The sequence below is a fragment of the Camarhynchus parvulus genome, chromosome 5, assembly GCF_901933205.1.
Source record: "Camarhynchus parvulus chromosome 5, STF_HiC, whole genome shotgun sequence".
NCBI lineage: Eukaryota > Metazoa > Chordata > Aves > Passeriformes > Thraupidae > Camarhynchus > Camarhynchus parvulus.
The window spans coordinates 45,323,058-45,340,391 of NC_044575.1; the positions used below are offsets into that span (position 1 = coordinate 45,323,058).

General features: G+C 37.3%; 1 protein-coding gene across 4 annotated transcripts in view; it reads left to right on the top strand.

The window, feature by feature from the left end:
- Window positions 1-16,108, top strand: part of DGLUCY (D-glutamate cyclase) — a 48,419-nt gene extending 32,311 nt beyond the window's left edge. For all 4 annotated transcript variants that reach the window (XM_030950480.1, XM_030950481.1, XM_030950482.1 and 1 more), the window contains 7 exons: window positions 176-367; window positions 2,339-2,599; window positions 3,068-3,167; window positions 4,780-4,928; window positions 9,757-9,876; window positions 10,684-10,835; window positions 15,310-16,108. In XM_030950480.1, coding sequence (XP_030806340.1) covers window positions 176-367; window positions 2,339-2,599; window positions 3,068-3,167; window positions 4,780-4,928; window positions 9,757-9,876; window positions 10,684-10,835; window positions 15,310-15,453 — 1,118 coding nt within the window. In that variant the 3' untranslated portion in view covers window positions 15,454-16,108. The remainder of the gene's footprint in view (window positions 1-175; window positions 368-2,338; window positions 2,600-3,067; window positions 3,168-4,779; window positions 4,929-9,756; window positions 9,877-10,683; window positions 10,836-15,309) is intronic.
- Window positions 16,109-17,334: the final 1,226 nt, after the last annotated feature.

The window sequence follows — 17,334 nt, forward strand, 5'->3', positions numbered from 1 at the left end:
TCTTTCTAAAAGTCTATTAATTGCTCCAATGTAATTTAAAATATCACCTGTTTTTGTAAGTGTCATCAGGCAGGGACTCTGTTGTTATATTAAGTGGCTTTTTGAAATTTTATCATGCCTATAATTTGTTACATTGCAATAATAACATTTAACTGAAGTTTTTCATTCATTTTAGGAGCTCCGTTAGCTTTTACCAATTCTCCTGACTGCACGTTCATTACCGACCTAGAGAAAGGCACAGTCAGATCCTCAGGAGGAGTCCCACAGGTCCACTGCATCTCTCGAGATCCTCTGCATTTCAGCATTGTGTCAGCAGAAGCAGCCCAAAAGATAAACACTCTAGAGACCCTCATTGGAATAGATCCAGGTATAAACAAAACCTGTCTCCCTTTAATGGATTTGTTATGGGGTAGATACCACCTATCTGGCCTTTTTAGATATTTTAAATTCAAGAACACAGTAAGAATCTAAAGAAGATTTTAAGAATATTTTATGGAATACAGTGAGTTTATATAACTATATTCTTATATTTTCTGTTACTTATATTTTCTGTTACTGTAGTTAATATCAGAGTCTGGCCAAATTAATCCATTGTGGACGATTAGAGTATCGGATCTTGATGACTGTGTGCTCCCAAAGTACACAGAAGCAGACTGGAGAGTCCACAGGGAATAAGAACTGTTACTGAGTAAAACTGAAATTGGTATGTGAAGTACAGAGTGCCTCAGCTTGCCGGTAACAGCTACATGGGTGTTCCCTGTGGAGTAAATAGCACATTTCTTTACATACATTCATGCCTACTGTGGTCCTACCAGAGAATTCTAGTAGTTGCATGTGTTTTTCAGACACCACTTTCTGACAGAGGAATTATATTAATTTCTGCTGACATAAGTGACCAGGTCACCACAGAAGGTTGAGTGGTGGGGCTGCCTGTGTGTGCAAGGAAGGGAGGGAAGTAAAGGCACAGTGAGTAGTGCAACCATTCCTAAAATATACACTGAGCTAGTCCCCTCTGGCTGCTGTAAAGTCTGAGCTCAGTGTGCCATAAATTTTCTGAAATCCTCTGTAGGCAGTAGTGGAAAACAGCTTACACCCAGCACTCCCAAGCTCTGGGTTTGGGCTGTGTGCATACATTTGGGTCTGTTTATTTTTACTCACAAGGCCTCTCCTTTCCCACTCTCTGGAGCTGGCTTGGCATGATGCCATGCTCTGCAGAAATACAGTTCCTAACTTAAAAGTTAGCTCATTTTATTTCTAAGGGAGAGTACAGTACTTTGTCTCAGTTAATATACCCCACTTCTCAGAGACTTGTATTCTGCTTATGTTAACTTTAAGTTTTCTGAACTTTTTTCTTTGTCCATTATCTGTGTATTGCCTGTGTATTATTTAGGAGGAACAGAGGGAGAAATGCCAAAGGGGAAATTGAGGAAAAAAAGAGGAAAATGTGGGGATCATGGGAGCAAGAAGGATGAATCTGTGAGGAGACTGGAAAATACCAGTGAAGGCTTACCTCTATAAGCCCATCATGTGGCACTCATGGTTTTCTTGAGTACTAGCAAACCGAAAGAACTGAGCTGTGAACTTTTTTCCAAGTGACAGGGAAGGAACATGGGATAGGAGGGGTTTGAACAATGAAAGCCATACACAGATAATAGTGTTGCCTATTTAGGGACTGACCCACAAGAAGAGACTTCTGTTAATATTCACCTATTTCTCAAGGTCTGATAATGTGGTTCTCTGCTACATGAAGTGTTACAAGAACTTCTAGTAGTCACCTGGATACCACTGTATTAACTGAGTTTATGAAATCCCCAGGAAACTTACAATGTCTCTGAAACCTCACTTCTGAGGTTAATAATTTCATTAAGTGAAATTTATTTGGGAATTAGCTCTTCCCAGAGGGGATGGAGTTAAATAGAGACAAAGGATCAGTTCATACATCTGAAGTCTGCATCAGAACTTCTGTAAGGGATGGGATGCTTGAGTTGCAATCCAGCTTCAGTAGCTGAACATGGTCTAGCAGGACAGTCAAAGGAAAACAGAGGGCCTAAGGAAAGGAAACAATATGCAATAAGCTCTCAGAAAAAGCTAGAAAAGCTAGGTATAATAATTTTCAAAAGCTGACATTCTTAACCTGGAAGCCCAGCCCATTATCTTCATTACTCATATCCTAGATCTTCTTAGGTTTCCTGAGGAAATTACCCCAATTCCTGCCTTGACCAGAGGTTTCTCTCTTTTATTTTTTAACCCATTTAATGTCACTAAAGTATGTACTTTCACCCAGAGGGCAACGTCAAAAGGAGAGTGATGCATTGAAGTGTACTGCTCTCTCGTCCAGGCGAGCGGGGAATCGGGCACCTGCAGCGGCAGGGAGAGCTGCTGGGGGCCTGCCTGGCCATGTCCCAGGCGGGCTCGGTGCTGCTGACCACGGGCTTCCCCACCCACTACAGCCACCAGCCCCCCGAGGAGAACGACGGCCCCCCGGGGGCCCTGGCCATCGCTGCCATGCTGCAGGCCCTGGAGAAACGGGTCGCCATAGTTACAGATCACAGAGCCATGGAGCTGAATAAAAAGATTGTTGAAGAAGCTGTTCAACTAGGTAAGAGACATGGGTTTTTTTCAGTTTTTTATCCTGCTAATTTCAGCCACGGTTTACTTCAGTTTTAATCTGTCACTTAGTCCAGGGCATTTTTTTTTCCCAGAGAATGAATGAGAATTCATCCTCTAAGCTCTGCTCATCATTGCTACAATGATATTTTGTTAACCTAGCTGGCAGAAAGTTAATGTGTACATAGCTGAGTACTGATTCTGGATGAGTTGCTTGTGATAAATTCTGGATGTCTGTTCTTATTCTTGTAGACCTGTTTTCTACTTAAAGGTCCCATTTAACGGCATTTACATCTAAACAAGCTTAAATTAAAGTAAGGATATAGGGAACTCATGAAGAACTGTGTAAAGACCTTGAATTCTTACTATTCTAGCAATTTTGCTTGCTTTTTTTTTAAAGTTACTCAAAGATACATTAAAAAAATATGTAGTATCTGAATTTCATTTTGCTTTCCTGTAGGAATCCTGAAGAAGCCCATCCCTCTATTGAGTTATCAAAGAGAAAATGCCAATTCAGCTTTAATGTTTTTGTGTGAGGATGGGAATGCTGGAAGACCTAGGTATGTGCATTCTGGTTTTGAGAATGGGTCACACCTCTACTATGCAAAATTATAATAAAAATAAGGACCATGGTCTAAGAAGTCACAATGGCTACAAGTAAATCCTTAAGACTTTGAAAGCACAGAACAAACTTTGAAGCCAAACACTGTTATTGGAGCATACACATAGTACAGTATTCCACATTACTCTGCAATTATGCACTTCTGGAGTACAGAAAATAAACAATTCTTCATATATCAATAGTTCTTTTTCTTCAAAAAATTTCTAAAATATTTTCAGCTGTTACTGTATAAATATATATACACACACTATATATTATTTTACCAATTTTTAAATCTGTGAGAAGATCAAAAATTATTATATCAAAGTCAGTGAAAGACCTAAGGAAAGTGCTGTGGAATGTGTGCATTTTCTAGAGCTTTAGCTCTAGTCTGACAGCTAGGGAATCTGATCTGACTTAATAAAATGTCATGTGTTTGTAATGGTGTGATTAGGGTAAATGCACTGGAGAATTTGCTAAGCAGCTCTATGCTCATTTCATTACTTAGCATGCAACTTATATTTCCTTGAAGTAGGCATACATTGCTCATTTTTATTGATCTTTCCTTGTAAAGTATTTTAATATAGTTGCCCTCAGTTTGCATTCTTTAATAAAAAGGTCTTTCACCTTGGTATTTGCTTCATTAACTTACTGCATTCCCATTTCTTTCCACAGGTTAGTGGGTACTGTAACAGTATGCATGATACTGTCTTCATTTTTTATGTGTTGTTTTAAAAATGTCTTTTATAGCTATGCTTAATTAAAGTACAGGCATATTATATTTAAATTGGTCCCTTCATCCCAAAAGGCTGAAGTAAGTATTTTTTTTAAGTAGACAAGTAACCTGCTAAAGGTCTCTGGAATCATTACCCACCCGCAAGAACATTAGGTAATTCAGGAGAATTAGTAACCTCTTAACAGTTAAATCAGAGAAACAGAAGCAAAATAACTTAATTCTAACATACAGTGACAGAACTGGAGTACTATAGTTCTACTTAAAATGTAGGACAGCTGCTGTACATCTGTCTACTTTCATAACCACCAAAACAGCCATGGACTTGAAAATAAATCCTCCAAATCTAAAGATCCAAACATTGCCTAACTAGAAACAGATGAATATTTGCCAAGCAGTGTACTTTAGGCAGAGAATATATTTGCACTAAGAAGGATTTAGATGATCATTAATTTTCCACTTTTTTGCTTTCTTTGAATGCACTAACAGAGACTAATATTTTACAAGATACTGTCTGCTTTAATGTGAAATAGAGCCAGGCCAGATGGCTGAGGCAAAGGATTGCTGGCTAGGAGAATTGCAGGAACTTCTCCATTTCTTGGTAGCAAATGTGGTTTGGGGGAGCTGCACTAAAGCTATTAAAAACCCCTAAACTACCCTTTGAAAAAACCCCTTAGACAACTACACTCAGAAATAACAAAACAATGTCCAAGTTTTACCTTGAATCCCAAATGGTCAAAAAGTAGAACCAAGCACAAGCAGCCAACAGAAGTATTTTTTCATGTAAAAGTCACAACTTTGACTTCTTCCCTCTGTTTTTTCACTCACCTCTAACCAGATTTGATCACCTGGTAGCAATAGAGCGTGCTGGGATGGCTGCTGATGGCAATTATTACAATGCCAGGAAAGTTAACATTAAACATCTCGTGGATCCCATAGATGAACTATTTTTAGCTGCACAAACCATTCCAGGAATCACAACAACAGGTAAGTGTGAGTTTGTGTGATGTTCTCAGAAGCAAGAGAAGCACAGATCAGGAACTTTTTCTGCTATTGAAGAGGAGCAGGAGGCAGGTGCTGAGTGTCTGCTTTCAGGCTACAGCTGTTTGTTGGGATTGGATTTGAAGACACCATTGCTGGAGAAAAATTACAGGTTTCTCTTGGAGGATTCTCACAGAAAAAAAAATTATTTCACAGTTATTTAAGGACAAAAAAGCAAAAAAAGCAAGCCCAGATGTATTACCTATACATAAGTCTATGTACATACACTCTAAGTGCAGTTTTTGATAGTGACTTTATTCTGTAATTTTTGTGTTGAAGGCAACATAGAACATAAATGGTTGTTGGATGGTAACATTCCTTTTTAAAGTATTGGTTTTATGATTGTTACACCTAAGTTAAAACAGCAGTCTGGATGGAATCTTTGTTTATATTGTCTTTAGCAGTACATTCCTTTAAGCAGGGTTTACGTATTTGCATCTATTAAAATAGCACCTTCTCCAACAAAATCCATGAGTACAGTAAGAATCTTAAAAGGAATGCCTTGTCCTTCCCACCAAAATAACATTGGCCTTTGCTAATACTTTGAATGAGAATGTTTTTGTCAACATGCTGCTCTTCTTTTTAGGCAGCAAACTTTTTTTCTTGAAAACTTATTTCTATCTGGTTTGGAAAAGATATGCTATTAGACCATTGTACAACATTCTGCTACCATGTGTGGCCCAAATGAGAGTTTTGGAGATATATAATCTCTGTAGGTATTAAAATAAAATTAGAAATAAGTACCCATGCCACACTGATTTCTGTCACTTCAGAACACATCTGCTGATTTAGCTTTTTTTTCTTCTTATAGTGCTGTGGACGCACTCCTAAGTATTACCAAAAGCACGGGAACTTTGCCTTCTCAATTTTGTTGTTTTTCAAATGTTTCCATGGAATTTAGAGAGCTTCTGCGAAGATAATGCATAGTCTGATTTCACTCTATTGGTATCATTTAAAAGCTGTGTAGCAGAGGACTTCACTGATATGTGTTATTATTGTAAAATTTGCAAGACTTTGTATTTAGATTTAATTCAGGGTTTTTTCCTGTTCATAAGATATACCTTCTAACATTCAAAAGGAAGCACTCTAGATGGCACTGTCTTGGCAGTCTCAACAGAGGACAAAGATTGACTGAATAAGTATTATAGGTATTATATAGGAAAAACTCTGTTTTGTAAAGATGTCTAGCAATTGCCTCAGAGCTTCATCTGCTGCTGTTAGTTTCAACACCTGTCCCTGATTTTAGGTTGTTGATAAAAGAATTTGATCTCTCCAGCTACTTACATAACATCACAACCTGACTCCTTCAGTATTTTTACTAATCTCTTCAAATATCTCCCACAGCAGCTCAAAGTGTATTATTCATTTGCTGGAGTTTGGAATGTTCTGCCAGCTGAGAATTTGAATCTATTCAGCAGAATGCAGTTTGTTTCAAACATTTTCTAAATATTCAAATAAACTATGAAATGTCATTAATAAAAATACCACAGGCTTGTGAAAAATAAGAAAAGCAGTTATTCAGATTCACTGTGTCTCAGTGCTGTGAACTTTATCTAAAGAGATTTCTGCATAGAAAATGGTTTAACAAGTCAGAGGCTTTAAAGGACAATGAAGGGATCTGCTCTGTTCTCCCATGGCATTTGTGTAAGTGGATGTTCTGCTCTGGAGAACTAACTGGCTGTCTATAAGAAAGCAATGTAATTGTTTCTTACATTGTCTGTTATCCAGTTAACATTTCTTGTTTTACTTATCACATTTTTTTTTTGTGTCTGTTATTTTAATTGGGTAGCGATTTCTTGGGTTGGATGTTGGGTTTTTCAATGTATTTCTGCCAAATGTAGTTTAACTTGGCCACGGTGGCCTTTGTGTTTTTTCTTCCATTACTGATAGCAACGTGTTGCTACTGATGAGGATAAATTTTTTTTCTGGTGGGGCTGTCTTCAACTTTCTTTATGGTCAGTAGGAATTTGGAGGCGTATGACTAATTCCAGAATAAATGAAAATATTGTACAGAATAAGGGTGGAATACTTGAATAACCTTATAGGCTAGAATACCAGAAAGATCAAGTTTTCAGCCTACAGAAATTCTTTATATAGTGTGCTCTGTGGCAAGAAGCACTGTGTCAGTAGGTGGAGAGGGGAAATGTTAGAACATTTGTTACATGCTGATTAATTGCTGACAAGTGTTGCATTTAAAACAAGATCTGTGTTTTTTTTAAAAAAATCTGATCTGGTAGTTTGACCACAGACAAAGCATGAGCAATGCCTGCAATTGTATGGGTACTGACATCCTAAAAACTCAGGGACTGAGGAGCAGCCTTGAGGAATTCACAGAGTAAGAAGGCATGGAAGGCTGAGTTTGAAAGGGACTCATTTTCCACATAAGTCTGAAAGAAAAGATTATGAAATGTTACTGGAACCACATATTATATTTTTCAGCTGTCATACAATTGACACATCTATATGCTATTTATATGGGAGCTAATTAAAAGCCTTCCAAAGTACTTCATGAAAAAATAGGGTCACACATTTTCCTTTCATACAAAAGATTTTTAACACAGAAGACTGATATCTCCTGCATATTTCATGAACGTAGTTTCAAAAAAACAATGTAGTCAGTGGGAACTTGCATGGAAGATCCAGCAGAACTATTTTGCCTTTCCCTGGAAAGAAATTGGGCCTTTAGATTCATCTTGCCTATTTTCAGACATCTCTATTTGAGATGTCTGCCTTGGGGTGAGATGAACTGAATGTGTGAAGGGAGTGTTTCTTTCTGCTGACTTTAAAAGCAGCAAAGCTGACTGGCTCATGTACGGATGGCTGTGTTGCACAGGTGAATTTCACCCTGGACATCTACAGTAAAGTACAGTTCTCTGGCAATGTGTGGAGGAGAAGAAAACAGATGGGAGAGGAGACTTTTCATTGGGGTGTTCTTTTCCTCCCAGTGTCCCACAAATGGGATCCATCCACAGCAATAGATCTACTCATGGTGCAGCCATCCTGGTGACAGGACTCCCACAAAGACGGGAAAAACAAAGGTGGGCAGATAGAAAAAGCCCTGAGCAATGGATATATTTCAGTTAAATAAACTGTTGGTTATTTTCATGGGACAAGAATTCATCTCAGCCCTTTTAAAGAATATTAAGAGCAAAAATTTTAATTTTGAGTATAAGAAAAAGCAGAACATTGTATGTGATTCTTACAAAGCAGTAGAACTTCCATATTTATATATGAGGATAGAAGCACCAGGATTATATCAATACCTGTTTGAAAAGTACTACCAATAAAGAGAATTTTGAAAGCACCATTAACTCCCAATGGTGAAATAAATGTAAGCAGATTATTAAAGCAGACAAAAAAGAGTAGCTGTTCCATGGCAAATTCTTTTATGTAAGCTATGTGTCACTCAGTTGCGCCCTGCTTGACTGGAGAGACTTAAGGAATCAAATAAAAATTGCTGCTGAGAAATAACTTTCCATTTCACTTAAAGAAGAAATTTGCTACAGACACATGAGATATTTATGCAGTTACTAAAAGTGTTAAATTTACCAGTTTTCAGGCCTTGAAGTGTAAATTATAAATATTGTAATTTCTCTGCTGTTACACATGCTATGCATTAGAGCACAATCACATTTCAAATTCAAATCTGATACATCACAGTGAGGACTTGGAGCTCTCCACTATTCTGTTTCACAGACAAGGTCAGGGATTTTTCTGTAAAATCTTCAAAGTGAAAAAGATGCCATTCAGCATCACAGATGAAAGAGAAATTTGAATTTCCAGCTCAATAGTAATAATAATTTATTAATAATTATAAATAATAGATAATTTTAATATGTTTTTAATATATTGGTAAGAGACTAGAGGTACTATCCAGTTTTTATGTGAACTGCAAGTTTATATGTTACCCTCATCTCCAGGTATCTAAATGACATCTGACAATTTTGTGTCCTAAATACCAGGTTGCCTAGAGTTTTCCTGCAATTACATAGATGCAACTGATTTCACTAAAAGCAGTAAGACAAATACACAGTATTTCTATTTGTGCAACAAAAATCAAGGTCCCACATCAGTATATAAGGAAATTAAAATAAATAAAGGCTAGCTGTTTTTTTTGTAAGTGACTGTGGAAGATGAAAACAGTGGTAGTATATGGGGCTGGGCTCTTTGTGTCCTGCAGCACATTAGGGATCTGTATCAAACAGATGGGCAGTGCAGTCAGGCCTGCTTCTGCCCAAATCCTTATGTATATTGTTGCTTGTCTTTCTGCAATAATTGTTATTTCTATTCTGGTTTTTTTAAATTAAAGCTTGTAACAAGCCAAAGCTTTCTATACTTGCTTTATCATAGAATTGTTGGCTGATTTCTCAGGTTGATTTGGGTTTAATTTTCTATCTTCTTTATTTGTGCTGATGTACTTGTGATAACACATTATATAGAACACTCATGTAAGGCCTTCCATAAGCAAAGTTCACTGTCTTGATTCTGTCTGCAGTTCACAACCACTTGATAACTTTGATTTCTTTTGCATGCACGCAATGTACAGTGTACATTGCATGATGAACTTAGAGGTTGGCCTGTAAGAGATGATTCTTTCAGCTATTTCATTCACAGTCTTCTGTTTTTAGGTGCTGTGGATGAAAAAGGATAAACCATCTCATATGGAGCTATGGACTATCACAGCAACTGTGGGGAAGAAACTGGATGTTTTCTAAAGGGATTGTCAGTTATATGCTGTGTTCATACTAATTTTGTATTTTTCCCTTTTATAAAGGTGTTGGAGATGGAGGAAATGAATTAGGAATGGGCAAAGTCAAAGATGCTGTGAAGAAGCACATAAAAAATGGAGATGTTATAGCTTGTGATGTTGAAGCTGATTTTACTGTTGTAGCTGGTAAGGGATTTTTGGTGGGGTGGGAGCTGATGTTTGAGAATAGAACTGGCAAGGAAACATTTGTCTTTCCAAGTAATTTTTATTGGCCCTTTCCAAGTCATCCTCAGCAAACTGAGGATCTATCTCTGTATTATGGACATTTTCTGAAGAGTTAAGCACATGTTGCTACAGAAGAACTGACTGAAAATTGAGAATGTTCTGTGAACAAAGTGCACTTAATTGGAAATAGTTGGAAAAATCCTGTGTATTTTTGAAAAATCACACATTATATAAAATCATCGAACCATAGAATCCTAGAATAGTTTGGGTTGGAAAGGACCTTGAAGATCATCCAGTTCCTACTCCCCCTGCTATGGGCAGGAAACCTTTCACTAGACCAGATTACTCAATAACAAATATTAATAAGGAAGACTGCAGAAATTATCTGTGTGGGAATTAAAATGTCTGTGCATACACAAATTTTCAGTAGAATTTATAAACCCCTGTTTACAGTATGCCTCTATCAGGCATAAATTAGTCATATTGCCCCCTTACAAAGAGATAAATTCTTTCAATAATCACTCAAGGACAAATGTATGTTCTTGATGTTCAAAAGTTGAATGTTACAGTTAAAATTCTGTTTTACACCAGCATGAAATAAAATTCCCAGTGAGAGAGAGATGTTCAGCACAGACCAACTTCTGAACTGGATGGTCTGAATTGTCCTTGAGCTCAGGTTTCTCCATTGTAACCCAGGTGTGTCTGGCACACTCTGGGCACTCAGCAGGCAATTTGTGCAGGTTGGTTTCACGGTGTCTCTCTTTGCAGGTGTCTCTAACTGGGGTGGCTATGCCATTGCCTGTGCCCTGCACGTGCTGCGCTGCTGTGACACCCACGAGCGGTACCTGCGCCGCGCCCTCGGCTGCCCACGCACCCCAAGCCAGCGGCCCTGGCTGCCAGCGCTGCCCTCCGTCCCCAAGGTACCTCCTGTGGGCTGGGGCTGCTGGGACAGGGAGAGGGAGGTGGCCAGCAGCTGCTGAATCCTGCCTGGGCTGGCTCAATGCCTCCCCTTCACAGGGTCTTTGGGTGCTTCTGGGGATTCCTTGTGAAGGAGCAGCCACACTGTGCTTAGACTGTTTTCCACAAAGGAGACAGATTGCAAATAAAAATCCTCCAATACGAATGTGTTCATGTCTTGTGGCTTCAAGCAGAAGACAGTGCTACAATTTTATGGGCAATGCAAGAGATATAGTGATTAAAATTCCCTATTTGCTTCCTTAGTATCATTCATTATTTTATAGCCCTCTGTTGTAGTGTCCTTTAGATGTCTGCTTCCAAAATCAAAAGTCACAGTTCTTGCAGTAGCCACCCCATACTTCTGATCTTCCCCCTTTTCTAGTTTGCTGGAACCTTTCTACAATTAGTTTTGAATGTTTCTAAATTAAAGTTGGAGAAAAACTTGTACATGAATATTTTTAAATGTGTTTTGACTAATGCAGCTCTGTACAGTGTGATATTCTGGGAATGCAAAGGTTTCAGACTGAGAAAAAGTAAAATAACTGAGAGGGGTGAGAAATGACTCTGATCTGTGCTCATCCTGTGAAGCACGTGCCTCTATTTTTAACTTGACAGTGGTTAAAAAAAAATTCTGTCTATACACACACACACACACACACACACCACTAATGATTAAATAAGATTTGTTCCACAACTCTGCAATAAATTAGGAGCTTCAAGATTTCAAGTTTCATCTTTATTAGCAGAGATTTGGACAAACCCATTAAGTGTGTGATGTCCAAGAATGCAAAGCAAAATGCGATCCATCTACCATAGCTACTGCCCAAAACAAAGAAGTTTTTCTCCTGAGATGACAGGACATTCTGCATGACATTCCAACAAAGCCCTTTTGAAGTATTTTAGAGTAGATCCCACTATTTTTTTTTAATTCTTGCTATCTTAGTTTTTCATCTAAAGATCATAAATCTGAAACTGATCCCAACACGGCATAGTCATATAGCTCAACAAAGCTTATATGACCCTTGTCAGCAGTCTTTTTTATAAAACAGATTAATTATTTTTCAGTTTTCAGTGTTTTTTCCAGTTCCATCTACTGGTTTTTGACCTTTAAATTAATGCATCCTAAAATGACTGTGATCAAAATTGCTGGTAATGAGATACTGTAATTAAGTGTTATATTGTGTACAGGAAAACCTTCTTTTTGTTTTACTAAGCTATACAGCTGGGAATATTAATGATCCAATAATGGGCTACTGAAAGTGCAATACTAAAATCTGTTGAGATAAAATTAATGGAAACAGTTTTGTGGAGGAGAGAAAATGACAAAATGTCTGACAAGAAAATATGATATCTTTAATTATAAATCACATAACAATGAACAGTGCAGAAGATTGAATACATTAGTATCCACATATTCCATTAGTATAAAAAATCAGACCATTTCTGTTTATATGGCTACTTTCTGCAAAATTCAGCTTCATTTAATGCTATAATAATTACCCTAATGAGATAAAGAGCAACACCACACAGATCCATCTTGGTATTTATATTTGTGATTGTAACTGGAAAGAGGACATTAGAAGGAGTCCCTTAGCCCCAGACAGCTTTCTTATAATGTGTTTTATTTTTCTCTAAAAAATGGCACTTCCATGAATGCTGTAGTCATAATCACTAAGTGAAGACTTCCCCTGAAACACCAACATTATTTCCTTTCAGGCCGGTGTTCAAACAGTGTAAGGATTGCAAAACCGATCTGCCAAACCCCAGAACTGCAGAGCTCTCCCTTCCCACTGAGAAGCAAACTAAGATTGCTCTGAGTTCATGGATGAGCCTTTCCACACAATTTAGTGAGAGATGCTGCAAAGCATTTGTTCTGTGCTGAGAACTGCAGGAGCAGGAAACAACTGAACCTAAACAATCTTTGCTTACCTTTACCTTTGCTTACCTAATAATTTTATTATGGTATTGGCTTGGTTTTTCAGATGTTCATAGTACTTTTACACCAAAGTGACTGTAATGAAATTAATTCATTCATACATATCCAAATGTAGCTAATGCTAAACATCCTATGGTCAACTCTGCATTTCATTGCATCTCATAAACAGGTTAATATATCAAGCATTTGTTCTTTTACTGAACTCTTTATTAATGGCAACATATTAGCTGTATAGTATTTTTTTTAATTATGACCTATAAGAATATGAATTATATTATAAATATGTAAAGGTGTGACATATTTTTAGTGTGCTTAATTAGCTTTGTCTAAGGAAATTTTCCCCCTTGAGTAAAGCACAAACTAATGAGATATTTTTCTATTAATATGATTATTTTTTCCAGTTACCCCACTCCCAACATAATTATTTACTGAAGAGAAAGCTGTGGTCAAATTGCAGCACTGTATAGCTAAGGAAGTGTGCTATACACTTTATTTGCTTATTACAAATGGAAACTATAGCATTTTGTGGCAGGCTATGGTTTATCAGGCATAGTTATGTAGTATTAAGCAAGCAAACTTTTTTACTTCATATCAGAGAGCTCTAATATGTGAAAATGTAGCACAAACTATTCATATTAGAGATTTCATTTTGTGTATCCAATTTAGGTGCCTCTTTTGTGACAGATCTCCTTTGCCCTTTTGCATTTAGATACATTCAGTGTAAGACAAACCTCTGTTGTGCAGAAAGATCAGTTATATATATTTGCATTTATGTATATGATCATTCATATGATATAAACTGATGTGCATTTATAATTTTATTAACTATAAAGCAGTAAATTTTATGCTACTAGTGTACCCAGATAATTTCCTTAAATAGCTGTGTCACTGCTGACACCATGTAACTATGCATATTTTTCCTTTAGTAGAAAATCAGAGCCTCATTTAATTTTGTTGCAGCTAAGAATTAGGATGATTTACCAGGAAATAAAAGACAGATCTTTATAAAGTGCATTCAGAGAGCAGGTTACAAAATTAAACTGAATTGATCATGCAGGGCATGCTTTGCTTCATTCAGAAATGATTATATTTTGGCCATTTTACCATTAGGTAAAATACAACCATATTGCGTCTCAGTTCAGATCCACAGCTACTGTATTCTTTGTGGCTTAGAAGTGTTCCTAGAAAAAATGCTAACATGATAAGAGAAAATTAGATATTTTAACATTACTTTTTTTTCATCATTTGTGTGTGTGCAGGAGATAAAGAACTTCTGCTAGGTTATTGTGTGGTAATGTCAAATATGAAGTGTTAAAACCCAGAGAGCTCCTTGTCAAGGACACTGGAGCAATTTGCATGGAAATGGAAGTGGCACAGTAGGCAAGGCTCAGAAAGGGCATTCCTAGTAAAAAAAGAGAGGAAGAGAGGAAGGAAAAGTAAAAGAGAGGAAAAGATAGATAGATGAATGTTTCAAGGTCTTATGTAACCTATCAGAGGGTTGGCATAGGCAAAGCTAAAAAGTGACCAGGTTTTTAGTTTTATTAACAGAATTCAAGGAATAAATTCTCACTATAGTAAATGCTAAAAAATAGGAAGTTTTACTGTGTACATTTCATGGCAAATGAAAAGCAAGCAGTTTATGCCAGACATACATTCACTTGAAACCAGATCTTCAAATTTCACTGTTCCCTGTGGTTTTTTTCAGAGCTCATTTTATCCCATCTTTTCATGTCACAATGCTAACTGGCCCATAGCTCACAAAAAAAGGATTTTGTTCCCTCTGTGTACTTTTACAGCTCAACTTGGAGCATGCTTTTTTATCTGCTTATATTAGTTAAGCAAGAAAATAACTGTAGTTCTAAACAAAGCATATGCTAGTTCAGAGCATGCCAAGGAAGCACAATTTCAGAGGTTGTTTTCTCCCCACTCCTTCCCTAAGCAGCCAGAATTCCCATAAAATCAAAACTGAAAAGGGAAGAGAGCGCCAAAGGCACAGAGAGATCAGAGAAGCTGCAGGAAAGGAAAGTGAGTGTGCAGCCCATCCAGGTGCTCTCAGTAACCTTTTTTCCTGGTGCACCCTTCTTCCCTTCTGGCTTTTTCTATAAAAATGCAGCTGCAGCCAGCTGCCTGGCTGGGGAAACCACAGATGGATTTTTGAGATACTTTGGGTGGAGGTTCCTCTGATTCTGATTTGTGCAATATAGGAACTTGAAACCAAGCAAAAAATGATATTTCTGAATTGACACTAATGTTCTGTTGGAGGCAGTGTGGAGAAAAATAATATTCAGTGCTTAAGTAGCAGTCAAGATTATAAACCATCTGACAATCCCTGAGCTCCAGCTGCTAAACATATTCTTTGGGACAAGACAGTGCTTGCAAGTTGATGGCAAAATAAATATGAAGGATATGGTCAGTCTCTCCCAGAATTAAAACAAAGATCTTGATGACTGCTCTTGTCTGATTCAGAATTTTAATTATACTCTGTTTTTTTGTTTTTCAAGGAGGAAAAGCTTCTGAAAACACTTGTGCAGCTTGGGGTCCGCAGTGGCAAAACTGCCAGTCTGGAGATGGAGGTGGATGGGCTGCCCTTCTACAGCACCCATTCACTGATGATTGAAAAGCTGCTGCAGGAAGCACAGCACTGACTGCCCCTAGTGATTTCTACATGAAGAGTTGCTCCCGTGTCATTTCCTTATTTCTGAGGCTCTCTCAAGGTGTAAAAGATCAGAAAAAGGTGGCTTTTCATCTCTGGTGTCTTGACCACACACAGCCTTTCATTGTTATCCTTAAAACATCTCTGTGAAACAAGAAGAGGATATCATCATCCACTTGGTTTACCTTTCTTTTCTGTGATTTTATAATGGAAAATGAATACTAAATGATATTATATAATAAGAGGTGATCTGGCTTTTACAAAGAAAGCATGAAATTACAATGAGATATTATTGCACTGCTGTTCTTGTTTTACTAACCTCATAACTGCAACAGGAAGTAACTCTCATAGCAACTTGGATTTAAAAATACTTGTGGTGAGGAAAACAGCTACAGTAGAGAGGGAAGATTCAAAACAAAATTGCAGTGTTACAGTAGTGAGAGCTCCACTGCACACTTCCTGTAGCCCCCCTCTAACACTGTGTTCTCGTGGTGGGGGATAGTTTGTGGAAATGTGAGGAGAGAAGGAGAAAATATTAACTGAGCTAATGAAAATAAGATCAGCATTGCAGATCTTCTGTGTAAAGGGTTGGCTGTGCCATTACTCCCTGTCATATTAGTAATTTGCCTCTCACATATTTTGCCGCTTTATGGATAATATAGAAAAGTTGTAGACATTTCAGAGTATCCTGTTGTTACAAAGAAATTAATTGAATACAAAAATAATGATTAAAATTAATTATTAGAAATTAAAGCATTATTCTAAATGAATAAACATTTGCATTCAGTATAACATTATGTTAATAAACTTTTGCATGAATTCCTTGTAGAAGTTCAGCTCCTGACAAGACCAAGTGCAGTAACATTGAATTCTATCCCACAGGATTACTAACACTGAAGCAGTACATGACAAATGGTTGTGAACTGTGCCCAGCTTTTGTCATTCAAAGCTGTAATTTTACCTTAACTCCAGGTGAGTGGCAGGACTACAGTTCTGTGGGCTGCCAGCCCTGCCAGCAGAGAGAGGAGGGTACATTTGACACCACCCCTAGAGCACTGGTGCTTTACCTGTCATGAAATGGAAGTTGCTTTTAGTTGGGCTTTCAGCAGTGAGCAACACTTTATATCTCTTTTCCTTCCTGGCAGGTGAGTTTTATTTTCGTTCTTTGATGCAAGATAAATAACTTATTCAGAATGAGAAAAATAATTTCATACCACAAACACCAGCATGTATTGAACATTAATCTCATGAAGTCCCTGAAGATACAGGGCCTTTAAAGACATAAAATAGTAGAACACATGACAGAAAGAAATCTTAATGCCAGACTTCTGCTAGACATTCAGGTTCACCAAAGATCCCAATGGTTATTTTCTAGATTAGTCTTCTTTTTTAAATTCATTTTATCTAAAAACTTCCTAAAGGATGTTCTAGAAAAGTATCTTGGAAGTTTCACAATTAGAAAATATCTCCTTTAGAAGTCTCCAAACTCTCCTAACTATAAGTATTAAGTAAAATTCATGCGAATGCTTGAACTTTTTGCCAAAGCCAGTAACCCTGCAGGATGGCATATGTTCACTGCTGCACAGAACTCACAGAATGAAATTTGCATCATTTTAAAAGAAACAGCTGATTTTATTCTTTCTATGCTACTGACATGTTACACTAACAGGTGCAATGGATATTTTCAAGCTCTGACTTTTCTCAAAAAAATTTCATTTAGTAACCTTTTGCTCTTTTTTCACTGCAAAATACAAGTCTTAACAGTCAGTTTTCATTAAGAAATACAAGATTTTATAATTCTTTTCTCTTTTTCTTGAGTGTGTGCTTTTAAAATGCCTTCTTGTGTGCAGTCCCAAGCATGGCATTTACTTCA